This window comes from Eublepharis macularius, chromosome 19 (assembly GCF_028583425.1).
Source record: "Eublepharis macularius isolate TG4126 chromosome 19, MPM_Emac_v1.0, whole genome shotgun sequence".
Lineage (NCBI taxonomy): Eukaryota > Metazoa > Chordata > Lepidosauria > Squamata > Eublepharidae > Eublepharis > Eublepharis macularius.
In genome coordinates this window covers 19,980,172-20,007,203 of record NC_072808.1, presented here as the reverse complement: position 1 = coordinate 20,007,203, position 27,032 = coordinate 19,980,172, and the positions used below count along the sequence as shown (strand labels likewise).

At 47.6% G+C, this 27,032-nt stretch overlaps 1 protein-coding gene across 1 annotated transcript; it reads left to right on the top strand.

Annotated features, from left to right (window-relative positions):
- Positions 1-661: 661 nt before the first annotated feature.
- LOC129346332 (afadin- and alpha-actinin-binding protein-like) lies at positions 662-23,994 on the top strand. The gene is made up of 14 exons (XM_055003680.1): positions 662-683; positions 4,841-4,922; positions 5,399-5,574; positions 7,481-7,690; positions 9,308-9,418; positions 9,703-9,838; positions 11,084-11,159; positions 12,253-12,403; positions 12,856-12,940; positions 15,312-15,460; positions 17,829-18,002; positions 19,142-19,259; positions 21,282-21,471; positions 23,468-23,994. Exons 2-14 carry the CDS (start codon positions 4,874-4,876, stop codon positions 23,592-23,594), a joined length of 1,752 nt encoding a protein of 583 aa, XP_054859655.1. The 5' UTR covers positions 662-683; positions 4,841-4,873; the 3' UTR covers positions 23,595-23,994.
- The last annotated feature ends 3,038 nt before the right edge of the window (positions 23,995-27,032 follow it).

Sequence of the window (27,032 nt, the reverse complement as noted above, 5' to 3'; positions counted from 1 at the left end):
ATCTGGTATGTGAAGAAGTGAGCTATGACTCACAAAAGCTCACACCCTACCACAAATTTTGTTAGTTTTATAGGTGCTACTACTGGAGTCTCTTTTATTCTGACAGTATATAGTTGCCATAGAGGTAGCTGCAGAAGCTCTGAACCTTGGAGGCAGGGAGTGTCTAAATACTGTCTCCTGAAGCGGAACAGGGTCCAAAGTCAACCTGCAGAGAAGAGCCGCTTTTATACAAAGGACAGTAGGGTTTGGGACCAGGGGTGGTGGGAAAAGGGTAAACTACAGGCAGGCTACACACGCTTGCTTCAAGCTGTGCCCTGTTCACACAGCAACGGGTGTATGCGTGTGTGTGTGTGTGTGTGTGGTGGTGGGGTTGTAAATAGACAATAGCTCGTAAGCGTGGAACTGCAATCAGCAGGAAACTACAAATCCCGACATGCCCCGAGAGCAGCAATGTCCAATGGCGAGCGACGAGGGAACTTTAAAAACGCGTTTAGGGCTGTGCGCTCCAGGGCGCGGGGTGGAGAGTTTTAGAACGTGTGGATGAGGCTGCGAGTCGGGTTCCCAGCGCGGTTGAACCGGAGGGGCAGGATTCCGACTGGTTCTCCCGGCCTCCTCCAAGAGCAGGATTGAAACCGCGTTGTCCTTCTCGGCTTTCCTCTGCTTTTTTCCTTATTGAATTAGAGGTATGTGTAATCCGCCGTGAGCCTCAGTAATAAAGGCGAACTATCAATAACGTAAATGGGGAGGGCTTTTAAAATGCACGCTGGAGAAAGAAGCCTGCCCTAGAGGGTGGCTAAAGGAAGGGGCTTGGCTGTCGCCTGCTTTAAGTGGAGTGCTGCTGCCGGCCCCCTGCCCTGCCTTCCTGGAGCTCTTTGGAGCTGCATCTCCTGAGGTTTTGCAGCCTTACAAACAACTGCCTCACAGGAGGGGAAAGATCTTTTGCTGCTGGATTTCTCCTTGTGAGGCATTACTTTCCCAGGAACACAAAGCCTTACTCCTGCCGTAGAAACCCAGTAGTGGCCAGAAGACCTGCACGGGGACCTCGAAGTCCACCAACAAACAAGAGAGCCATAAATAAATATTTGGTTCTTCTCTCACCGTGGTGGAGAGTGACCTCAAATCATAGCTGACCTATGGCGGCCCCTGGTGGGGTTTTCATAGCAAGGTGGTTTGTCATTGCCTGCTTCTGCAACCCTGGTCTTCATTGGCTCCTGCTTGGCTTCTGAGATCTGATGAGATCAGGCTCACCAGGGCTATCCAGGTCAGGGCCCTTCTCTCACCAGAGATGCTGATTTTCTGCTTTTCACACCCCGACTCTATCAAGCTCATTACAGTATTATTATACCTTCTACCCCTTACTTTAAATAACCCTCCCACCTTCTGGCTGGAAAAAACCTTACATGCTTCCACTTCTTAATGTATCTGAAAAAGGGAGCTTTGAGAAAGCTCATTCCCTGGAAATCTTGTTTGGTCTCAGTGGACTCAAATCCTATGCTACTGCACAGCAACATGGCTACCTACCTGAAACTCTCATCATGGGTTTCTAGACTGGGAATAAGAAGGGTTTGCCTTCATGAGAAAGTAATGCCTTGCAAGGAGAAATCCAGCAGCAAAAGGGTTTTCTCCTCCCTGATGCAGTTATAACAATGAGGAAAGTTTCACCAGGTGAACTCCTACCCAGTTGGGTAGCTATTATAACAAATATTTTCAGATGCTATTATTGACAAGTTAAGGGAACCATGAAGACTGGTGAGGAGAATAAATCCTTGGCATGTTTCTTCCTACTCAGACTCAATCCCTTTCCGCATGGGTCAGTTTTGCCAGTTCAGTTCCCATACTGCAGCTTTTTTCGTGACCTCTCTTTGAGGAGAGCTTTACGGTGCTACTGCATTCAAATCTTGCTCTTCTGCTGCTCTATATGCACATAGGATTTCCCTTAATAAATGAAACTGTGTGAGTTTTAAAAATCTGAGTACTTATTAAAATCCTGTACCAGAGCCGTATTTCCCTGAAACAATCTCACTGCTTCTGTAATAACAATAAAATTGAACTTGCCTGAAATATTCAGAAATGAAGGTAGATACTCCAACCAGGGACATGTATTAGTAGATAGGAAGAATACTTAATAACAACTACAGTAATAACCAATAACAACAATAACAGCATTTGATTTCTATACCACCCTTCAGGATAACTTAATGCCCACTCAGAGCGGTTTACAAATTGTGTTATTATTATCCTCGAAACAAAACACTCTGTGAAGTGGGTGGGGCTGAGAGAGCTCTGAGAGAGCCGTGACTGACCCAAGATCACCCAGCTGGCTTCAAATGGAGGAGAGAGGAATTAAACCCAGTCCTCTAAATTAGAGTCCTGCTGCTATTAACCACTACACCAGACTGGCTCATAATCAAATTCCTAGTTCAATCAATCAATCAGTCAGTCAATCAATACCATTATTGGCATAAAAGCAGTGATGATCTACAATCAGAAATAGACACAAAAATCTGATAAATGATAAAAACAAGAGCATAAAAGAGTCAAATAGAATAATGGTCAATGACAGGAATGAATAGGTGTCCAGCAGTTAAGATACAGTGGTGTGCTTGGACTTAATTTTGTAAGCGTCTGCTAAAAATTTTGTGACACGTGTAGTAATTTGAGGATTAACATCTTCCAAAAGATAAATTAAGGTTTTTCCTTCGGTAAGAGCTCTGTGCTGCAGATATTCCGTCAAGAATGGTTTACGTTGTAAGGCAAGGAGAGGACACTCTAAAATAATATTAGATAATGAATCAAGAACTCCTAATTTGCATGGGCATAGCCTGTTTTGAAAAGGTATTTGCCTAAATCTGCCAAAGATTTTCGTGACCATCTGCACCAGATTTGCCACCATGAGTAGTCACTCCGGCAACTATATGTCTTTTCCACGGATTTCCTGGGAGTACTTATACTTATATCCTGCCTTGTTTTAAAACTCCGTTTTCCAGTCAGCTGTTTCCCAGTGCACACCTTTTAGTGTTCCACCCTCTTCTGCCTCCCACCCAGCCCATTTCACTGTGATTGGCCGCTGTTGTCTATCCAGCTCCTCCTTCCTCCTCCTTTCCATTCCCCCCTCCCCTCTTTTCTCTCCATTTTCCTTTCCACTCATTTTTAATTTTTTTTTAATCCAGTGTAGGATCGATGCACCAGTGGGTTGAGAAGGAGAAATCCAGGAAATAGATTGATCCAGCATTCCAGCAATGCATGCGAAGGAAAGAAAGAAGGAAGGGCTGGCACTGTGACATCACCGATGCCGTCATCGGTGACGAAAGCACCAGCACTCATCACGAAAGGGCCCAGACTATCCGATTCCATGCCTTTCGGCTTGACTTCTGGGATAGTGAGGAGTTATGTCCCCAGTGTAGAAGGGGCTTCAGTCCTCACACCCGGGCACTTCACTGAGCAGTGAGGGAAGGGGAATACAAACCCCTTCCCTGAGCAGCTTCCAGTTTGTAAAGCTGCGGTTTGTAAGGCTTTGAGAGACTTCTTTAGGCTTGACAGCCACACCAGCTAGTATCTTCATGGCTTAACATACAACTGTTATGAGCAGTGGCAGAAGAGTAGTAGACACTTGGAGATATGCCTTTAATGGGTCTCTCCCCTGCTGGCCTGAAAAGGAGAGAGTAGAAGTTCTTAAATCAAAAGCTGGCAACTCTGGCAACGTTTGGTGTTGAACGGAAAGCCAATTTGGGTGCAGATGTGTTAGGATTTGGATCCCGAAGGGAGTGGGACTCATTTTCTAAGCCAGTAATGAGTTGTGTGGTGTGGCAGAGAGTGGCATGAGAGAACAGCCTATCAAAGAATTCATTGATCCTTAAAAATCCTGTTATGCTCAGATGTGTGCATCCAAAGGTTCATTTTTCATTCTACTCTTCACCAATGTACAAAGGTTTTAGAAATCTACAAAATGTCAGCAAAGAACAATATTCTTAGCTTTGTGCTAGTCAGATTATCTCATTTATTTATACCCCACCTTTCTCCCCCAAAGGGGCCTGAAAGCAGTTTACCTTGTTCGACTCACCTCTGTTTTATCAACAACCCTGTGAGGTAGGTTAGGCTGAAAGAGTGTGACTGGCCCAAGGTCACCCATTCAGTTTCCGTAGCAAACGGGGGGTCGAACCTGGCTGTCCCAGATCTGTGTGCACTACACTGCACTGACTCTCTATCTGGCAAGTCAATGCAGAGTTGGTTATAGATTTTAAAAAGGGGTACTTCTAGTGCTGAACTGGAGTAATTAGTGCTTGAGTTGAAAATGAGTCAAAGGGGTTTTGGGTGTCAGGACGGGGCTGGGGGTGGTGTCAGGTCTTGCCAGGTGCTTCTCCCAAACACTTCACTGCATTAGAGTAAATACCAGTATCAAGATGCTGTAACAAGGGGATTGACTGGAATGCCTAAAGGCAGTAGAGCGAGATCAATTATAGGTCAGTGTCTCCTCCCCATCCCCCAGCAGGAAGGAGAGGCAATTAGGAGTTTTGGCGCACATCGTCTGGGAATAAAGGAGGGAGAGAGAGGAGCTTAGTTCAGTCTCTGTAGTAAATCCAAGGTCACTTTCTCAGGCTTATGCTGGAACTCGTAACCAAAACACCTTGCCTGGAAGATAAGCAATTAGCAGCAAGACTACACAACTCTGGTTCTACTCTGCACGTACTCAGAGGCACTGACGCAAAATACATATGAGGCATGATGCGTGGCAGATATGCTGAAAGCCTATCTGACAGCTGGTTTGTTTCCTTGCTGATTTGGGGATCCTGTTGAATCTCTGAAGAACAAGCGAGTATTAAGTTTCTTTCCTTGCTTTCAGACTTGAGTGCACGCATCCCTGGTCAGCAGAGGAATGAATTCCTGGACTATCCCAGCTACCCCAGGAGCTGAGCCATTTGCAGGTGACGGGAGAATAGCCACTGGGCGAAGCAGCTTGGCCTGAAATGTTCGCCAGAGTTTCTAGCCCCGTTTGCATCTGCCTCTTTTCTCCTGGAAAGGAGGTGTTGAGTGGTCTGAGGTGCTGGCCCTCTCCCTGCAGACCGCTTTGTCTTAAGGGGCCAGGGTACATAAGCCAGCCATCTTGGATCTGTCTCCACCGTTACTATGGTTTGCAGCTGCAGTCACTGAAAGGGGCTGGGTTTATGGCTGCTTCATAGCTAGGCTTTGTTGTCCCAGTTGCATGCCAGAGAAGTCAAAAAACGAGGTGCTGTTTGTCGAAATGGGCTTTCAGTGCCCCTCAGGACCTTTTCTTTTCCTTGCTTTGCCAAAGTCCAGCATGGCTGGCATCTCCTTTTGCTTCAACCCATTTGACACTTTGCACCTCTTCTCATGGTTGGACCTTCTGGTATCCTACGCCTCCTTCCTTCCTTCCTTGCAGAGGTTCCGGCCAGCTTCCTTGCCGATTATGTTTCTGACCACGGCCAGTCTCCTGCCATCTGGAGGGGGCCGTCTCTGCTCAAGGACTCTTTGGAGCTACCAGCTGGGCTTGGTGACATGAATGGCATCTTCTACTGGAGTGACAACCTGGACCAGTGCATTGCCTACCTCCACAAGGTACACACGAGGCTTGAGCAAGACGGGGTGGGGGGCTTTTCCTGCTGAGGGGTGTGTGTGTTATGTGCCGCCATGTTGCCTCTGACCTATGGCAACGCTATGAATGAAAGACCTCCAAAATGTCCTAACATTAACAGACTTGCTCAGATCCTCCAAACTGGCTTCTTTGATTGAGTCAAACCATCTCGTTTTAGGTCTTCCTCTTTTCCTGCTGCCTTCCACTTTTCCTAGCATTATTGACTTTTCCAGAGAATCTTGTCTTCTCATGATGCGACCAAAGTACGATAGCCTCAGTTTTGTCATTTTAGCTTCCAGGGAGAATTCAGGCTTGATTTGATATTTGTTTTTTGGGCCATCCATGGTATCCGCAAAACTCTCCTCCAGCACCACATTTCAAATGAATCAATTTTCTTCCTGTCAGTTTTCTTCACTGTCCCATCTTTCACATCCATACATAGTAATGGGGAATACCATCGTTTGGATTATCTTGTTCTTGGTCCCCTGAGAGACATCTCTATCTTTAAGGATCTTCTCTAGCTCCCTCACAGCCGCTCTTCCGAGTCTCAATCTTCTTCTGATTTCTTCACTGCAGTCTCCCTTTTGGTTGATGATTGAGCCAAGGAATAGAAAATCTTGAACAATTTCAGTCTCTTCATTGTCATCTTTAAAACTGTGTAATTCTTCCGCAGTCATTACTTTGGTCAGATGGTGCCCCTTCCATATGTCCTCCCTGCCATGCGGGGCCAAACTCTGTTAAGCTTCTCTAGTGAAACTGTGCTTGCAGGCGCCATCACGTTTTTAACACCATCCACAGCTTTAGTGAAACTGAGAACGAACTCAGTCTGGCTAGGAGGACCCAGCTGTAAGAGCTGGAGTGGAGACTTGCCTGTGTCCTAGCCAAGTGTGTCTGCAGAAGGACACTCCTGGGGTATGGTGGGGACGAGGCACTTTAAGAAGCCCTGGCTAAAAGTCAGTGGAGATGCTTGGATGGAGGAACAGGTAGAGCAGGGGGCTATCTAATAGGCAAGAGGACAGGGGCTGTTGGGGAGCCAGTGGCATTCAGTGAATACTGGGCTTTGCACAATTTGAACTGACTTGCAACATCAGTGCAACATCAGTTGAACAATTTGAACTGATGTTCAAATTGATGTTTGCAGAATGTGCTTTGCACAATTTGAACTGATTTACACTGTGCTGTACTTTGCAGTTTTGCATAAAAGTGTCAGTCTATACACTTTTGCCTTTTAATTCCACAGGGGAAAAAATTCCCTCTGCATTGGTGTATGTTCATATAAATAAACCTGATCAGGATTGACTTCTAATCTCAATCAAGTGGGTTGTAGCTGACAAAATCTTCTGCTACAATAAGGATTCCAGTCTTTGTACCACAAGTATCCTTTTGGGTCTTGTGGCAGTGAATTCCACATACAAATAACCTAGACACAGTTGTGTCAGTGGGGATGAACTCACAGATGCTAGAGTAGTACCTTGCCTACTGTGGGTCTCCATCCTGTGTCTGAATCTGGACCATTGCTCCTGGAAGATCTCACACGGAAAGTGTTGCTCTGTGCCCTAAAATTTAGAACAGTGGATAAGCACTAGAGATGGACATAAACCGAAATACAAACCAACATTCGTCACGAACCAGGCCAGTTTGTGGTTTGCAAACTGGCAGTTCGTCAGAGCTCATTTCTGACAAACTGCCACGAACTTTAGGCCAGTTCGTTTGGTTAGTTTTTCGGTTCATCACTACAGACAGCCTGGCACCGATCAATCAGTTTCCTAGGCCATGGGGGGGGGGGGTTTGCTTTCTGCAGACCTTCTGCTGCCCCAGAAGTGATGTTTTCATGAACCAAATGAACTGGTTCACTGACTCTTCCTTTACCCAGTTTCCATCTCTGCACAGGAACTAGGGGCCCTGGGGCTGCCTGCCCTCTATGATGGATCCGGGACAGATGCTGAGCATGGCTTCAGCCTGCAGGCGCTGGTGAACGGTACCTGTGGGCTGCTGAATCTCTACCAAAGTGTTTCTGCCAAGCTGGGGGACATGGAGGCAGAGGAGATCCGGCGGGCTGGGGAGCTAGACTACTTGCGGACGCGGCAAGCAAAACTCAAGGTAAGAGCCTCCCCCTCCACCATCAGTTTCCACACTGGGTCACCAAATCTGTGTGAGAGCGCTTCTTGTATCAAGGCATTCCCATTCAAGGACAACTTTTGTACAGTGCAAAAATCCTTTTAATACTTCATGGGATCAACGAACTCCTGGATTGTGTATGGAAACACTGCTGCCTCTCAAGGTCATAAATGAAACCTTGTTTATTTGAAACAGCAAATGAAAATTGACAAACCTTTCATTTGCCAAGTGCAAGCTATCTGCTGCAGAATCAGGCCTCCTTCTTAACCTTAACCCTTCTTAACCCTCCAAGGTCCAGAGAGGGATATGAGGATTATAGGCCTGTAATGCAGCTGCAGAGAGTGCTTGTTGGGAAACCCTGGGGCTGTTTTATCTCCTCCCTCTCCTCCCTTAGGCTGTCTCTGTTCAAATGGCACGCTTGGTTTTTGAAACAATCCATATGCTAAAAAATGATTTCATCTCTGGAACACAAAGCAGCTTTAAATAGGGTTCGGGTTTTTTTCCTTTCTGGAGAAAGGGAAGCCTAGGATTTTCCTGCGACACTCTCTGAGGTCCCTGAGTGGGAATGAGAGCCTTACAACTGCCAGAAGGCCAGGTGTATCCAACTGCGGGGGGCAGAGGGGGCTTTATTGCGTGCAGAGCTGTAGGGTGTAGGGCTGTGGGCACTTGCTTGGCCCCACAGGCTTGTTTATTTATTTAAATTTCTATTTCCCTCTCCCTGCAAGCGGGCTCAGAACGGATCACAACAGTATCAAAAATACAATAAAACCGAATAGAATAACATTTGGCAGCTTGTTTCCTAGTGCTCAACTTGGGAGTTGATGAATCAGATTCTTACATGAAATACCGTGCGGCAGCATCACTGATCAAGTGCCCCAGGCTGATGTTGCAAATGGAGAGTTTTGGGCTGTTCTGTGTGTGGGGCTCAGGGGCCGTAACTAGATCCCTGGCCTGTAATGCAGCTGCAGAGAGTGCTTGTTGGGAAGCCCTGGGGCTGTTTTATCTCCTCCCTCTCCTAGCCCATTTTCCTGGTCATTCCTTAGGGCTGCTTTAAGCCCTGGAGTAGAGAGTGCCCTCCAATCAGAGTTGACTTATGGCGACCCCTGGTGGGGTTTTCAAGGCAAGAGACTAACAGAGGTGGTTTGCCATTGCTTGCCTCTGCAACCTTTGCCATTGCTTGCCTCTGCCTCCTCCTTGGAGGTCTCCCATCCAATTACTAACCAAGTCCGACCCTGCTTAGCTTCTGAGATCTGACAAGGTCATGCTCACCTGGGCTATTCAGGTCAGGGTGCTTTAAGCTCTAGGAGGGAACAAAGACCTTGCCCCAAGGTTAGCAGCGCTGCCTACACCTCAGAGGCCACTTGACACCTCTTGCTGGCCTCTTGTGGCTCACCAGGAACCTTCTTGGTAAATTAGAGAATCAGTCCACTCTCCACCATCACACATACCTCATTCCCTGGTGCAGTTCTGGGCAGACCTAAGGCATGCGGAACACCCTGCTTCATGATCCTTGTGCGGATTCTGCACTATTGCTCACCTGTAGCGGCTGCCTCTCTCATTTTTTCCCTTCTCTCTTCGTCCTGCCCCCTGAACCAGCAGGACCAAGTAGAAGCTTGCGAGAAGGAAATCACGGCTGTGCAGAATAAGGAGCAGCAACTGCAGAGCAAGAACAAGCAGCTGAATAGCTTGCTGAAAGGAGAGAAGGATGAAGTGAGTGGGCCAAGGAAGAAAGAGGAGTCGGTGCCGGAGGTGGAAAATCCAAATGGGACCTCAGTGTGGGCACCTCAGCTGTAGGAGCTGCTCTTGCCTGAGTCTCTTAGAAATCAACAGGAGCTGCACGTACAATGTGGTAGACTCCAGGAAAAGTGAGATCCGAGATCCAGCTGGGTTGCTTCTCGGTAGAGCTCTGAGTTTGGGGTGCTCAGTTTGTTCAGGCCATGGAGTTGCAATGGGGCCTTGGCTGCTGCAAACCTGTTCATCTGCACTTCCTGTAGATCACCAAGCTCTTGAATGCCCTGTCGAGCCGAGCAGCCCAGCACCTGCATGAAATGAAGAGGAAGGAGCAAGAGGTGAACCGGCTGAAGGAGAAGATGAGCCAGCTGGTGACGGAGAAGAAGGACAAGAGAGGAAGTGTGTGCGGGGAAGAAAGACAGTCTGGGCTTGCGCACTTAAACTCTCCTCCTGCAACGGGCGTTAATGGGAAGTGGGAATTTTAACATCTTTCTGCAGAGCAATTTGGATTCAGATGTGATAACGTTGAATGCAGTTTTATTTATTTGAGCTGCAAAAGGAAAGTTCAGTCCCTGAAAAGGAGAGTGGATTTCTCTGCTGATGACGAGAAATGTCCAAATCCTTGGGGTGGAAGCCACTGGAGTCTCTCTTAAGACTTCAACCTGTCTTTCATGACACAACTAAGATTCTTGATTTTTCTAGGTTCAGTGAAACCCTTTTCAGGCATTGCATTTCCAGTGCTCCTCCTATGTGAAGCTAAGCAGATCATGAGAGGGAGCGCAGGGAGGGTTACATGAGTGCTTAGTTCTCACGGCCCCTTCTTACATGCCCAAGGTAAGGCCAATCGCAACCTTAGGGTCAGGTAGCAAATTTCCCCAGGCCAGTTTGGCTAGGGATCCTGAAGGAGTTTTGCCATCTTCTGGGCATGGAGTAAGAGTCACTGTGTTGGGGGGTGCGGTATTTGGGAATTTCCTGCATTTTGCAGGGGGTTGGACTAGATGACCCTAGAGGTCCCTTCCAACCCTATGATTCTATGCAGACTTGGACAGTACTTTTTGTGAAGTCTCAGTATGTTTGATTGCCATTTTGTCTGAATCAGGTAATACACACATATTCCAGCTTTGCTCGATGCAAACATATATCCTGCAAAAATCAGGTTTTCTCATTGTGCATACCAAGGCTGGAATGTATTTGTGTTGCCCTATTAGACAGCCAGTGTGGTATAATGGTTCAAATGTCAGACTAGTAATTTAAGGACCCAGGTTCAATTCCAACTGCCATGGAAGCTCACTGAGGGGCTTGTCACATATTGTCAACCTAACCTACTGCACAGGGTTGTGAGGAGAACAATATAAGCTGCTTTGGGCCCCCATAGAGGGGAAAGATGGAGTAGAAATCATGTAAATATCCATACAAAATGGCAATTGTGTGTACTGAGGTGGTCACATGTAGCCCGTGCTCTTGTGGTAGGAGTGTCAGAACGATCACAACAGCAATGGGCTTCGTAGATTCCCTGAGAGGAAATCCTTTTCTAGGGTAATGATGCTGATCTTTGAAACTCCCACGTTTTTAAATCCTGCCACATGGTTGGGGGAGGCAGAGTGGCACATTGGTTCTCTGAAGCATTTACTTTGTTGTCCCTAGCTATTGAGATCCTCAATGCCTTGCCCCGGCCTGATGGTAAGAGGTCAACCTGGAAAACAGGGAAATCTCTTGGCAAGTAAGTGGATGCGGTTCTGTCTGTGCTTCAGGAAGCATGACCAGGGAAACAGGGTGGGCGGATGGTGAGAAGTGATTGAACGAGCTGGCTTGTATCGGGCCACTGCTTGGTTCGCCTGTCCCTCTTCCATTCATGGGGCTTTCGCTGTGTCTGGGCTGCTCTGCCCCACGCCCCAGGCACGATGCCGTCTTCTCTTCTGATGCTCCTGCTTGGGTGACTGTGGACACTGAACCCGTGGCCTTGCCTCTCTGAGCTGATCGTAAGCAGGAGTCCCTCACAGGTTAAAGATCCCTCCGCTACCTGTGAATATTGTTGCTGGATCCAAGCATCCATAGAGTGGCCCTTGCAAAGACAGCAAAGACAGATTCCCTGAGAGGTATATCTGTGGCCCTTGCAGAGACGGATGCGCCCAAGGCCTTAATGTGAAAAGAAATAATCAACCAACTGAATTTGCAGATCAGTCTGAATCAAGCAGATTGAGTGGATTTGTCTGTTTTTCTCATTTTGTGTAGTTCTGCTGGGTGCAAATCTGTGGCCCCCGAGAACATTATCTAGAAGCCTCTCTGGCTCTTTTAAAACACACCCTCCTCCCCCTGAATAGCCTTTGGAAGTTGAATTTTGGTTCTTCTGCACTTGGACAGAGTGCTCTGGGCGTGCCTTGGCCGATTTGGGGTGGGGAGTGGGGGCAGCAGATGATGTCTGAGCACTGAACAGGACGAGTGCAGGAGCAATTGTGCTATGGGCGAGGGGAACCACATGGTAACATAAGAAGCTGCCTTATTCTGAATCAGACCCTTGGTCCATCAAGGCAGCGTCTTTCCAGGGTCTCAGGCAGAGGTCTTCCAGTTCACCTGCTGCCTTGTCCTTTTAACTGGAGATGCTGAGAATTGAACCTGTGACCTTCTGCATGCCAAGCAGAGGCTCTTCCACTAAGCCCCAGCACCTCCACTAAGCTGTAACTTTCCAGGCATAGCTACCTAGGGATGCTTAAGTGGTGGCTGAATAGTCATAAGATGGTCTATCTGTGTGAGGCTGTTATGACCCAAGGTCTTTCAGCTGTAGGCAGAAGTGTGTTGGTTTTTCTGCTTGCCAGGAAGGAGGAGGAACTCTACCGTATCCAGTTGGCCAGGCAAGAACAGCGGGAACAGGGCCTGGCAGAGGAAAATGCCAAGCTGAAGCAGTTGCTCCTCCAAGTGGGCCAAGACATGCAGCACCTGACGGGCACTGATGGAGATATTATCCAGGTAAGAATGCTGCAGAGTGCTGCCTAGAGGAGTCAGCATCTTCCACTTCTGCTCGACTGTCCTAGAGATAGGCACAAACTGGGAAAATACCAAACTGTGAGGTTCATGGTTCGTCACATTTCATGAACCACAAACTTTCACGAACTTGCCCCAGTTTGTGAACCAGTTCATTTGGTTCATGAAAACATCACTTCTGGGGCAGCAGAAGGTCTGCAGAAAGCAACCCCCCCCCCATGGCCTAGGAAACTGATTGATCGGTGCCAGGCTGTCTGCAGTGATGAACCGAAAAACTAACCAAACGAACTGGCCTAAAGTTCGTGGCAGTTTGTCAGAAATGAGCTCTGACGAACTGCCAGTTTGCAAACCACAAACTGGCCTGGTTCGTGACGAATGTTGGTTTGTATTTCGGTTTATGTCCATCTCTAGTGCTTATCCACTGTTCTAAATTTTAGGGCACAGAGCAACACTTTCCGTGTGAGATCTTCCAGGAGCAATGGTCCAGATTCAGACACAGGATGGAGACCCACAGTAGGCAAGGTACCACTCTAGCATCTGTGAGTTCATCCCCACTGACACAACTGTGTCTAGGTTATTTGTATGTGGAATTCACTGCCACAAGACCCAAAAGGATACTTGTGGTACAAAGACTGGAATCCTTATTGTAGCAGAAGATTTTGTCAGCTACAACCCACTTGATTGGGATTAGAAGTCAATCCTGATCAGGTTTATTTATATGAACATACACCAATGCAGAGGGAATTTTTTCCCCTGTGGAATTAAAAGGCAAAAGTGTATAGACTGACACTTTTATGCAAAACTGCAAAGTACAGCACAGTGTAAGTCAGTTCAAATTTTGCAAAGCACATTCTGCAAACATCAATTTGAACATCAGTTCAAATTGTTCAACTGATGTTGCACTGATGTTGCAAGTCAGTTCAAATTGTGCAAAGTACATTCTGCAAAGTACAGCACAGTGTAAATCAGTTCAAATTGTTTTGCATACTTCAGCAAACTCTTACAGCATCTAAGCTTGGTCAGTCTGTCAGGAATTCATGTGCAAGGATCACAGGAAAGATTTCTGCCAATGGGGTAAGGAGGACAATTTCCACCAGTTTCTTCCATTCTGCTGAGGGATTCCAGTTTGTTGTTCTTTTTTGGGGTTGCCCTGGGAGATATTTCTGGCTGCAGCAGGAGAGAAGAGGCAAAATCACACTGAGTGGACAAAACTGCAGAAATTGCCAGCAGATCTCAGCCATTATATGCTGTCATGTGCCACCAATGACCTGCAGAGGACAAATGGGTTGGTCCCCTTGCAAAAGAATAACTGGACACACATCTGATGTGTTGGTGGTGAGGAACCATGTCCAGAAAACCAGCAGGAGAACATTTCAGTGTCCAGCACAGACTTCTGTGGACCTAAGTTGCCATTTTTTTCAATCAAGGGGCTTCAAAAGATTGCTTCCCGCAAGCAATCACTGAATTAGCAGTAGGTTTAATGCCTCCGTACTACCATTAGAGAGAAAGCATTTCTCTCCTGTTACAGGGTTTAAGCTAACTTAGGGGGACTTGCCACCAGCACAGATCTCGTAAATGGTCCAAAGTCTGTCACGAGGATTTATTTCATGGACTGGAAGTGGGTTGTAACAAAAGCTACAATTAATGTTAGTTTTTAAAGAACCACAAGACTCCTTGTTGTTTTCTGTCATAGGCTACCACAAGAGCTGCTTGTGATGGCCCCACGGTAGCCTGAAAAGGCTTAAATGTCAGCGGGGGCCTCTTTTTGATAGCTTTTGGTCATCATAGATAAACGGCCAATGTCTCTGAATACTGGCTTTGGGGGTGAGCAGGGAATGCCTCTAGGAAGTTCCCTAGTAAGGCATCTGCAATGAAATGTTTGCTCTGACCTAGAAAGTTGCTACTTATGTTCTCCTTGTTCTTGGCTCAGCTCATAAACGGACCCCTTAGATAAGTAAGTAACAGGCCTGGAGTTAGGAGGAGCTCTAAGCAAGTGTTCTCAACCAGCGGTGTGGGCTGCCCTCAGACTTAAGATGCAGGGAAGCCCTCTTGTGGCTGAAGTATAAAAGCCTTCAAGTGCCTCGAGTTCCACTTTTGACGAGATGTCTGAATGGCAAAAGTTTGATTTGTTTACTTAAGGACATTGACTTTTATCCTGGACAGATCAGAGTTCCAAAGCAGCTTGACTTGTCATCCTGCAAGTTGAGAGTGTATTTCTTTATGTCATTTATACTCTGCGTTTCTCCCCATTTGGGATCCAAAACAGCTGACATTGTTCTCCTTTTATCATCACAACAAACTTAAGAGGTAGGTTAGGCTGAGAGAGTAGCTGAGCCAAGGTCACGCAGCAAGCATCTTTGGCAGAGAGGGGATTCGAACCTGAAGATTCTCGGGACTGAATCCAGTGCTCTAACCACTGCACAACGCTGGCTTCATTGAAAACAAAGGCACCTCCTTAGATCAGCATTGTTGTTTGAACCCCTCTGACTGACCAGTAATACTATGAAGCAAAGCCACGGTTGTGGTTTAACCACATCCAGTGAAATTACTGTTATATGTAAGAATACCGTCAACCTCCTGATGCCCATATGGCTGTTGACATATGCACTTTTATTATAACTGTGTTTTAAAACTGTTCCAGTCCCCATATGCCAGCATTTTTTACAATCCTTACAACAACCCCATGAGGTAGGTTGGTGCTATTTCCATCTTGGAGATGGTGAATGGAGGTAGATCTGATGACTAACCCAGAACTCGTTACCACACCGCGGTGGGCCTTGTTCCAAAGAAGCGCTTCCGCTGGATTGCGCGTTGAATGGGATGTCCCCAGATGTGTATCTGGGGACATCTTTGGGGCCAACGCAACTAAACTCTTCTACATACCCCTTTCCAGCTATGAGGGCCTCCAGTTCCCATACATCTGAAGGGGATGAACAAGACCCTGTCATCAGCGTCACCGACCATGACAAGGAGATAATGAAGCTGAAGGAGGAGATTGAGCACAGCAAAGCACTGATTGCCCTGCAGCAGCGGTGTTTCCAGGTAAAGGAAACCGTTGCTGCTGAATTGGAATTCATATGTAAATTTGACTCAGTCAAACTGGGATTGAATAGAGACTATGAATGGTTATATCATTATGAGAAGTAACTGACTTCCTTAACAGAAGCAAACTGGTCTCCATATCAGAAGCTACTGTTTGCATCTACTCCGCCCTCCCCTCTCCACCTATATATCTGACCAGTTTCTTCTTGCCCTCCATGCATCTGACTAAGAGAGCTGTGGTTCTCGAAAGCTTATGCTACAATAAAGTTGGTTAGTCTTAAAGGTGCTACTGGACTCTTTTTGATTTTGCTACTACAGACTAACACGGCTAGCTCCTCTGCACAAAATCAGAGGCATGGCCCTTTGTAACCCTATGTTTGTGCTGAGACCTGTTTGTTCCACGCCACTCACCATGAGGAGGAGTGAGAAGTTGTTCTCCCCCCTGCCCCCCCGCCCCCCCCAGCCACTCAGTGCTTCATCTTCTTGAACTTCCAAGACATCCCCAGGCATTGCTTGCAAACTTTAAGATGGAAAAGAGCAAGAGAACAGTAGCACCTCTAAGACTACCAGATTAGTGGTAGGGTATGAGCTTTTGTGAGCCACAGCTCACTTCTTCAGATACAGCTAGAATGTGAGTCCCTCTGTCCTTATATCTTGGAGAGTGGAGTGATTACAGAAGCCAAATGATAATAGCCAGTGAATGACAAAGGCAGGCTCGATTCAGTCCAGGTGGAACCGCTATTTTTAGGGACTTGCCAGTTTGTCCAATGTAGAGTCCCTTCGACAAAGAATTAATGGATATAGGCCTGACATCAGGAACCAAAACATTCAAAAACCAATGGGGGGGAACATTTCAACCTTCCAGGACATTCAGTTGCTGATCTAAAAGTAGCAGTTCTCCTGCCGAGGAATTTCAAAGGGAGATTAGAGACACTGCTGAATTGCAACTGATAGTAAAGCTCAGGATAATGCATCCACCTGGATTGAATCGAAACCTGGACTTCTTGTCTCATTACCAATGCTGATTCCTTCACACCCATTACCCCTCTGCATACCCCACCCTATTCAATCACGCCTGGCATTGTCATTCACTGGCAATTATCATTCGGCTTCTGCAATCACTCCATTCAAATACAAACCCCATCAAATGATTTTGGAACGTGGGTGTTGCTCCTTAATTGCTTAGTTGCCCTTTAACGTCCTTTCCACCCTATTGTGCTCATGGTCAAGGTGTCCCCAGGCAGCATGGGGGCTCATGCACCCCTAGGGGCTTAGCTCACTCCTGGCCATCGTTAGTAGTGACTGGTATCCCCTTGTGATCCTGCCTGGCAGGTTCCTCGCTTGGGGCCACAAAATGCCCCGAATCGGCTCGGGGGGGTTTTGTGTGGAGAGGGACCCCCTCCCAACTCTTTTAGTGCAATGATTCTGCCTTGAGTGAACAGACTAACTGCATCTGGAAGCAGGAGGTAGCAGACTGGGAAGAAACTTGAATCTGTGGTGTTGGAGAATTTATATGGGTGGTGGAGGGGGACGGGCGGGGGGTGGGCGGTTCTCAGGCATACCAATTTTCCTCCGTAAAAATCAGAGAAGCTTGCTTTCATTTCACTTTATTGACTTGGGTTCAGCAGGAGTTCCCTCTAGCGGCTGAACTGCTTAAGGGCGTGTCTCTGCAGCACTTCCCTTCTTACTGCCAAGGGCCCAAATTAGAGGACGTGTGTGGAATCTCTGATGTAGCTTCAGAGGCAGCTGGCAGCTGGGCTCTGCCCCGTCTCCAAACTGGAGCTGTTGGGCTGCTGGTTTCCACTGTTTGGCCCCCACCGTCACCCCGCTGCCATATTTCCCTCTGGAAAGCCATGTCCCAAAACAGTGACTTCTTAAAATACTGGAGAAATCTATTTGCAGATTGTTCCAAGCATTGCATCTGCTTTGGTCCGACAGGTATCATTTGGAGGGGGCGGAAGGTTGAAATGGGGGGCCTTTAATAGAATTCATAGCACCCTTCCCAAAAGGCGAGCAAGATTAGAGTCCAGTAGTACCTTTTAAGGCAAACAAGAGTTCCAGGGTATAAGATTTTTAGGGTATAAGCTTTCAAGAGTCAAACCTCCCTTCATCAGATACAAGGCTTTGACTCTCAAAAGCCTATACCCTGGAAATCTTGCTGGTCTTTAAAGTACTACCAGACTCAAATCTTGCACTTCTACTGCAGACCAACCACTCCAAGGATGGTTTGACAGTCAATGTGGTATTAAACCAATACAAGTTTGTAGCAGAAGGCCCATACCTGGGCCCTGGGCATGCAGGTAAGTAATAGGCAGTGTGATTGCCTCATTTCTACCACCATCCCAAGTGACAGGGCTTCTGCTTCCAGGAGCAACTGGCTGCTTCCATCAACACAGAGCTTCCGGCTCACCTGAAGGGCTCCTACTTCTTGGAAGAACAGCAGCAGTTGCAGGAAGCGCGAGAAGCCTTTGAGGAGCAGCGGCTGGCATTTGAGGAGGAGCGGAAGAACTTCACAGAGGCGGCCATTCGGCTGGGGTGGGAGGTAGGTGGCTTTGACAGCATCTCCTGAGACTTTGTCCTTGGCTACGGGGCTGAGCGGCAGCCAAAGTGCTGAGGTGTCGTCTTCAGGGGCTTCTGTCCTACCCATGCCGATGAAAGCTTGCACCATGGTCAAGAACTTATTTTGCCTCTACCACCTCTTACCTCATAGTGGAGCTGTCTTTAAGAAGCATCTTCTTAAGCCTTTGGAATTCTGACACAAGGTGGAAGGCACCGTCACAAAATGGCTGCCGCAGGAGGCAGAGCCAGCCACAAACTGTCAGGGGTCTTGGCTTTAAATGTAACTCTTAAACATTTTGGACAGAAGCTCTGTTTAACAGAACTCCTTTTAATCTGCACAGCCAATCAGAAGCCCTGCTGTTCAAAAGCCCCACCTAGTCCTGCTTGCTTTCCAGAAGCACTTGGCAGGTACTGGGAAAGGTGTCAGTGGGCACCATAAGCGCCCACGGGCACCACGTTGGGAACCCTTGCTGTAATTTCTTCTCACTGTGGTGGGAATTTATTATTTATTTATTTTCATTTATGTCATTTATGGTCCACCTTTCGTACTGAGATGCAAGGCTCTCACTGTACTACACAGTGTGAGAGTAGTACAGTCAGTATCAAGGGCAATTTCATAAACAATACTGTAGGGTAAATAAACACAACTTTACAAAAACATAGCATTAGTAAGAATCCAATACAGAGTTGAAGAAATGCTGAAACAGAACATAAGCAGTGGAGTGACTGCAGAATGGGAGTGATGTTCATGCTCCTGCTCGCTCCTGATAATAGTTGTGCCACAGTGTTTTGCAGCAATTGGAGTCTTCTAGTTAACTTAGATGGGAAACCTCTGTATAGCACATTATAGTAGTCTAGTCTTAATGTTACCATAGCATGGATCCAGGTGGCCAGGTCAGCCATGTCGAGGTAAGAAACCATCTTCCAGGCTAAAATGAGGTTGTAGAAAGCATTTTTTGTGGCTGCCTTAACTTGTTTTTCTAGTAGTAGCATTGGAGTATAAAGTGGTGTAGACCAGACAAATATACCCCTTTGGAAAGAACAAGGCCATGGAGAAGAAGGTTATCTTAGTAGTTTCTGAATAGCTCAGTGGGATTTTGGAAAAACGTTTCCCTTGAACAGAAGAAGCAGTTTGAGGAAGAGAAGGCCGTCCTCTTGAAGCAAGAGTTCTTGTGTTCGTTGCCGAGGCTGGAAGTCCAAGACCCCAAGCGGAGGTTTTCTGCCCCGGTTGCTGCCAGAGGTATGTTGATTCAAGGGAAGAAGTGGATCTTCGGGATTGCCATCAAATCATGGTCCTTCCCATGTCTGTGGGAAGCTGAGTGAGCAGTCTGAGGGGTCTGTAATTTGGGGGTCCCTCTTATGCCTGCTTGAAGGGGGAGTGAAGTCTCACACAGGAGTACTGATGGGAATTCCAGGAACAGCACATATTGGGTTGCTGTAGAAACTGAAAAATGGCAACCCTTTCAAAACACAGCATTCATGTGCGGAAGGCATTTCTAATGGTTGCCTTTGGGGCTAGTGATCAAGGGGTGTGTGGAGTAGTGGTTAGAATGTCAGATAAGATCAAGGAGACCCGGGTTCAAATCCCCACTCTGCCCTGGAGGCTTGCTGGGTGACCCTTGGGCCAGTTTCACTCTCTCACAGAGTTGTGAGGATAAAATGGAGGAGAGAACAACGTAGCCACTTTGGGCCCCCATTGGAGAGAAAGGTGGAGTGCAAAAAAATCTGCAAATCCTTTGTTTATTATAATAATAATAACAATAACAACAACAGCATTCAATTTATATACCGCCCTTCAGGACAACTTAACACCCACTCACAACAGTCACCCTATAAGGTGGGTGGGGCTGAGAGAGCTCTGAGAGAGCTGTGACTGATCCAAGGTCATGCAACTGGCTGCAAGTGGAGGAGTGGGGAATCAAACCCGGGTCTCTAGATTAGAGTTCCGTTGTTCTTAACTACTACATCAAACTGGTTCTGTTTGTTTCTACAGTACAGAACAGCAGAATTACATAACTTTCCCCCTTTTATTTTCTGATCTGGCTGTCTGTGTTTTAGTCAAATGCCCATTCTTTTGTTCTTCTGAGTTCTAGTAGCCATCTCTACCTCAGAGCGGGACCACAAGTGACACCTGACACAGGTTGGACACTTGCCAGCTTCCCTCAAGTTTTGATGGGAAATGTAGGCCGCTTGGCGGAATCTTGGACAAGTGACAGTTGAAAAGTCCATTGGACAGCAGTCGGAGACCCAAGCTGCAAGGCCAGGATGCCTACATTTCCCATCAAAACTTGAGGGAAGCTGACTAGTGTCCAACCTGTGTCAGGCGTCACTTGTGGTCCCGCTCTGAGTCATGTTTTTTCCCTACAGAGGAACAACATTCTGTATCCCTGAATGCATTGCGACGCTTCCTCTCTTCCCTGTCCCTTTCTCTGTGATGGGTCCAGCACGTGGCTTTCCACTTTGTGGCATGGATAGTGTTGATACAAAGCACAAATGGCCAAGGAGGAACAGCTTTCCCTTGGAGGGCTTTTTTGGTTTAGAAGAAAGGAAGGTTGATACTGTCATGGTTCTAGTCCTCTGAGTTGTGGGAGATGTTTTCCTCCCTCTTAACTTTATAACTTTAGGGACAATTGATTCAGATGACATCGTACTTCTTCAAACCACACATAATTCATGAGTTTATCTACCTCAAGGTTATGGTGATGGCCGCAGGCTTTAGCGGGCTTTGGAAGGAGAGTAAGTAAACTCATAAAGAAAGATGCTGGTGCCCCTAGGGCTGCAAGCTCTGGACTGAGAGCCAGTTTGGCGTAGTGGTCAAGAGCGGCAGGACTCTAATCTGGAGAACCGGGTTTGATTCCCCACTCCCCCACTTGAAGCCAGCTGGATGACCTTGGCCCAGTCACACCTCTCTCAGAGCTCTCTCAGGCCCACCTGCATCACAGGGTGATTGTCGTGAGGATAAGAACACACTTCGTAAACCGCTCTGAGTGGGCGCTAAGTTGTCCTGAAGGGCCGTAAATAAATCAAATGTTATTATTATTATGCTATAAAATAGAGCCTCCAGGTTTAAAGGCAGTATACCACCGGCAAACAGATGCCAGGGGGCCAACAGTAGAAGAGACCCTGCTTGTGGGATTCTTTGAAACATCTGTTGGACCTCTGGTCTGATCCAGCACGGCTGTGCTTTAGGTTCTTGGTTGCATCTGGGCTCATTCTGGTTCCTTCGCCTTTTACCTTCTCTTTTTTGCCTTGCTTTTGAAAGAACACGACCACTTCCACAGACTGAGGAGGAGATCCAAGCCCATCTCTACTCCGTATCCCAAGGTCATTATCACTCCAAGCCACACCCCAATGGCGCTCTTCAGAAACCAGCTGTGGCCACTCAGTCCTAATCTGAGCACCCCTGCCAGGGCAGAATCGCACAGGCAAAAGCCGCGCCTCCCGACAGATGGGTAAGCCAAGGGCTGTAGATCTCCCTGGTGTCTTTGGGCATGGCCGGCGGGGGCATTTGTGCCGAGCAATACTTCTCAGGTGGATTTCTCCTCCTCCTGGGACTAGGTGTGAGAGGACCCTTTTCGAACAGGCTGAAGACGTGGCGTTCTTGGGGGTTCCCTTGATGGGTTTCAGTTCAGGCAATCCTGAGGGGCTGCATGAGGCTTCTGGGGCTGCAGCCGTTACCTCCCACATTGTGCCATTTCGTGTTTGAAGAGGCTGCCTGCATGTTGGGGGCACGGATACAGCTCACTGCAGAGGAAGGATAGGGTTGACCCTTCTCCAAGGGACTCAGGGTGGCATGGACGGCTTCCTCTAGGGCTGCAAAATCAAAAAGAGTCCAGTAGCACCTTTAAGACTAACCAATTTTATTTTAGCATAAGCTTTCGAGAATCAAGTTCTCTTCGTCAGATGCCTGATACAGTCTCTGTATCAGGCATCTGACGAAGAGAACTTGATTCTCGAAAGCTTATGCTAAAATAAAATTGGTTAGTCTTAAAGGTGCTACTGGACTCTTTTTGATTTTGCTACCACAGACTAACACGGCTAACTTCTCTGCATCTAGGGCTGCAGGCTCTGGACTGGGAAATGCCTAGAGATTTGGGGGGGGGGGGCGGCCTAGGGAAGGTGGAGTTAGGGGAGGAGATGGAACTCAGCAGGTAATAATAATAATGATAATAACAATAATTAATAATAACAACTGCATTTATATACCGCTCTTCTAGACAGATTAGTGCCCCACCCAGAGCCATGAACAAGTTAGTGTTGTTATTATCCCCATAATACAGCTGGGGAGCTGGGGCTGAGAGGAGCGGCTTACCCAAGGCCACCTACTGATCTCATGGCTCATGGTGGGACTTGAACCAGTAGAGTGCTTAACCACTGTGCTACAGCAGCTCATGCCATAGAGTCCAGGGCAGCCATTTCTCCAGGAGAATTGATCTCTGTTGTCTGGACAATCAGTTGTCATTCTGGGAGACCTTCAGACCCCACCTGGAGGTTGGCAACCCTAGCTTCCCCACCCAGTTTCTTCCTCAGAACAACCTTGCAAGGTGGATTAGGCTGAGAGGTGGTGACCAGGCCTGCTCAGGGAGCTTCACAACAGACTGTTGGTGGAGTTTGAACCTGGCTCTTCCCTGTGGTCACTCACTTCTAATCTGAGCACCCCTGGAACTCTCTACAAAGAGCTCAGTTGAGCTTGTAGTCTCTTTAGCTGCAGTTTTCCAAAGTCAGCTACTGGAAGGAGAAAGGGGGATTGTTCCTTCTGAATGACTGCAACTCTGAGATCTGTAAAGAAAAGAAGGGAGCTTCTATGCTCTGAACACCACTGTCAAAGGCACAAGAGTCCGGCATCAAATGGCACGAGCAGCCTGCCCTTACAGCAATAGATGACACTTAGGAACCAGTGGGGTTATCACTCTATTCTGCACCACCCCTGGGAATCTGCTTTTTTAGGGCATTGTTCAAGATTCTTAGAGGCTCTCTCATATTTTTACCCTTGATTAGCTGATCAATTTATTCTTGGCTTGGGGGTGGCTTGCTTATGGTAAGAGAGAGAGAGAGAGAGACAGAGGAGAATCCCTTTCACAAGTAGAACACTTTTCGCTTGTAGCCTCATGTACCGCAAAGTGCCTCTGCTAGCAGAATTGGATCCACAGGATCTGCTTTCATGGTTTCTTAATAGCTTAGGGTGAGGGGCAGGAGCCTGGCATAGTCGCTAGGTTGGCTGACTTATGGAAGAACAAGGTACATAGCAGTGTGTGGCTCTACAGACCCAGAGGAGTTAGCCATGTTAGTCTGTAGTTGCAAGAGAGACGAAGAGAGCTGTGGTTCTCAAAAGCTTATGCTACAATAAAGTTGGTTAGTCTTAAAGGTACTACTGGTACTGGTACTACTGGACTCTTTAATATTTTGTGACTCTGCAGAACTCCTTTTGGTCTTCTCTCTCCTCCCTAGGCCTGTTTCTTCCCTGTGCTTCAGCCAAAGAAAGGAGAATCGCCAAGACACAGCTTGCCAAACAGAAATGGCTATGAACTATGACCTTCAAGGTGTCCTGGATTACTCCACGGAAAATTCCTTCTAAGGGATGCCAGCTCCCCCATGTCACTGGAATTCAAAAATACCCATCAATTTGTCGAAATATATTTTGCCACTATTGTGCAGGGAAAGAAAACTCTTGGGATGGAGTGCTATGGATTTATTCTGCTAGTAAAGGTTGTTTCCTCCAGTGAGAGCTCCTGCTGCACACAGGACAGATTTGCAGGTTCTAAAAATGAATGGCAGCACCACTGAATGCTGAGCCTGATGGGTTTCATCTACTGTACGTCTGCTTTTTAAGAATGGGGCAAAGTTTAGATAGGCGAGCCCTTCTTTCTTATCCATATTTATGAATGGATCAATGGAAATGGTTTCTGCGAAATGCATCTGTTTTTCTGTATACATGAGATTCAAAGTGTGAGCCTTGAGATCCTATATATTTTATAATAAAGCATCTATTTTAAGAATGTGTGGTTTTCTGGCTGAACTTTGGGAGGGTGTTGCTTTGTGCTTGAGACCTTTAAATCACAGCCCAGCTAATACTCTGTCCCGTGGTGGGAGGGGAGCTGTGCCAGACGTAGTAATTTTCTGAAAGACTGTGCAGTAGCGCCTTGCTTATGCTCAGCTCCTCTGGGCAAGAGAGATGGGGATACACATGCGGTCTAGGTCAGAGTCCAAAACAGAAGGTGGCAGCAGGTGCAATGGTGGCATGTGAGCATGGCTTAGGATCCAGTGAGCGGTGCAAACATGGAACATACACACGTCTTGTACAACTGAACTCCCATGCCTGCCACAGCAACGTTTTGACAACTGAAGTACGTCTGACCTTGGCTAGTACCTGGAAGATTTGATTTGATTCTTCTATTCCGCTCTCCCTGCTTACATAGGCTCAGAGCAGATAAACAACAATGAATACAAATCACACTTAAAACCATAAATAAAAACATACAGTTTAGCAGGGCTTTTTTTCAGCAGGAACGCGGTGGAACGGAATTCCGGAACCTCTTGAAAATGGTCACATGGCCGGTGGCCCCGCCCCCTGATCTCCAGACAGGGGGGAGTTTAGATTGCCCTCCGCGCCGCTAAGCAGCACGGAGGGCAATCTCAACTCCCCTCTGTCTGGAGATCAGGGGGCAGGGCCACCGGCCATGTGACCATTTTCTCCGAGGGCAACGCACTGAGTTCCACCACCTCTTTCCCCAGAAAAAAGCCCTGCAGTTTAGTAAATATCTTCACGGCAGACCCACGTTACCCAACTCCAGCCAAGCATCCTATGGGAGTGGGGATGGAAAAATGAAGATAAATCAATGGGTGGAAAAGCTGGGGCGGGAGGGGCACAATACCCCCCCCAACAGGAGACTGGCAGGAGTAGCTCACCCATGCCCCAACCTCAACCATATGCCTGGCAGAACATCTGTCTTACAAGCCTGAGCCTCAGCAGACAGAGAATTCCACCAGGCTGGGGCCAGGACTGAAAAGGCCCTGGCTCTGGTTGAGGTTAGGCGAGCCTCCATGAGGTCAGGGACCACCAGCAGCTGTTTATCGGCAGATCGAAGTACCATCCGGGGCACATATGGTGAGCACTTAGGTGGGACCCAACCCCATGTGCCATGCTGAAGCCCTTGGAGGGACAAGTGGGCTCCATCTTTTAAAACTAATCAGACAAGAGCCGGGACACCATGAAGCCTCTGCCTCCTCTGGAGTAACAAATAGCAGAGGGGTTCAGCTTGATATTCTATGCCTGCTTACACCCAAGGCCTGTTGCGTTCACTGGGGGTTGCCTCCTTCCAAGGAATCGCATGGCTTTGCAAGTAAGTGAGTCCTTTGTCTCTTCTCTGTGCTTGGACTAAATGGCTTGCTCAAGCATTGCCCCTTTGAAAAGTCAGCCCCTGCTTGGGCACCGACTTCCATGCAAAGGTGTTGGGGCCAGTGCCCTGTGCTGGTGGGGGAGGGCACAGGGCATGCGTGGGCAGAGAAGGGATGATGTGGGCAAGGGCCTGGACTTGTGCAAAGCAAGGCACTGAAATGGGACTGGCGAAGAAGCTGAGGTTAAAGAAGGATAGAACTCAGTGACAGTTTTGGACAATGTGGAGCGGGGATTGGACAGATGAGCTTTCGAAGCACAAGTAGAGTTTCTGCAAAAGAAGTAATGTGGACTGAACTCCAGGGTCTGTTTCAAAGAGGGAACGTTGCTGAACATGTGTGTACAGAACATCATTCTTTACGGGCTAACTAGGAGAAATGCAGGGCGGGAAGAGAAATGATAGTCTATAACTTCCACTGTTATAAACTAGGTAACCATTTCTCTTTCTCTCCCTCCTGCCACCAGCTCTATCATTTTAGGCTGGGAGAGGTCCAGCTTGCACAGTCCAAATAATAACAGTCTGCTTATATAACAGTAAAGAGCCCTGTGGCGCAGAGTGGTAAGCTGTAGTACTGCAGCCCAAGCTCTGCTCACGACCTGAGTTCGATTCTGGCGGAAGCCGGGTTCAGGTAGGCGGCTCAAGGTTGACTCAGCCTTCCATCCTTCCGAGGTCAGTAAAATGAGTACCCAGTTTCCTGGGGTGGGGGGGAAGTGTAGATGACTGGGGAAGGCAATGGCAAACCACCCCGGAACAAGTCTGCCAAGAAGATATCGTGCTGTGATGTCCCCCCCCATGAGTCAGTAATGACTCGGTGCTTGCACAGCAGTAAGAGTGTGTTTATATAGTGCCTTTCTGGACAGATTAGTACCCCACTTAGGGGTGAAAAAAGCCACTGTTGTTGTTTTCCCCTACAATAAAACTGGGGCTGAGAGGAGTGGCTTACCCAAGGCCACCTACGAACAAGTGTAGTGCTGATTTGCAACGCCACCACTTAACCATTTATACATGCTGGTGTATAAAAGCCCTGACCTGGATAGCCCAGGTAAGCCTGACCTCATCAGATCTCAGAAGCTAAGCAGGGTCGGCCTTCGTCAGTAATTGGGTGGGAGACCTCCAAGGAAGAGCAGACTTGCAGAGGCAGGCAATGGCAAACCATCTCTTCTAGTCTCTTGCCGTGAAAACTCCTCCAGGGGTTGCCATAATTCAGCTATGACTTGAGGGGACTCTCCACCACCACCACAGGGTATAGAAAATACAGCCTGCTTGCCTACCACGGGCTCTGAATCACTTTTAAGCTGGAAGGCTGCTGGCCTACCCAGTCCAAATGCATATAGAAGATACAGCCCAATCTGCTGGGTGCTCTGCAAAGACTTCAAAACTGCCCTTGCCCACAGCCACCCCCCCCACTCTAGGGTTGCCAACTCCAGGTTGGGAATTACCGGTGATTTGGGGGAGTGGAGCCTGGGGAGGGCAGGTTTTGGGGAGAGGAAGGACTTCAGAGGGGCATAATGGCACAGACTCCGCCCTTCAAAGCAACCATTTCCTCCAGGGGAACGAAGTTCTGCAGTATTTACTCCTCTATTCATCCTTGAGATATAATACACTGGAAACGTTGTATA

Excerpts from the sequence above, each read along its gene's own strand:
- LOC129346332 (XM_055003680.1), top strand. The coding sequence starts at position 4,874 with ATGAATTCCTGGACTATCCCAGCTACCCCAGGAGCTGAGCCATTTGCA. Across the intron at positions 9,419-9,702 it reads TGAAAGGAGAGAAGGATGAA|ATCACCAAGCTCTTGAATGC; the intron begins GTGAGTGGGCCA and ends CACTTCCTGTAG. Across the intron at positions 11,160-12,252 it reads ACAGGGAAATCTCTTGGCAA|GAAGGAGGAGGAACTCTACC; the intron begins GTAAGTGGATGC and ends TCTGCTTGCCAG.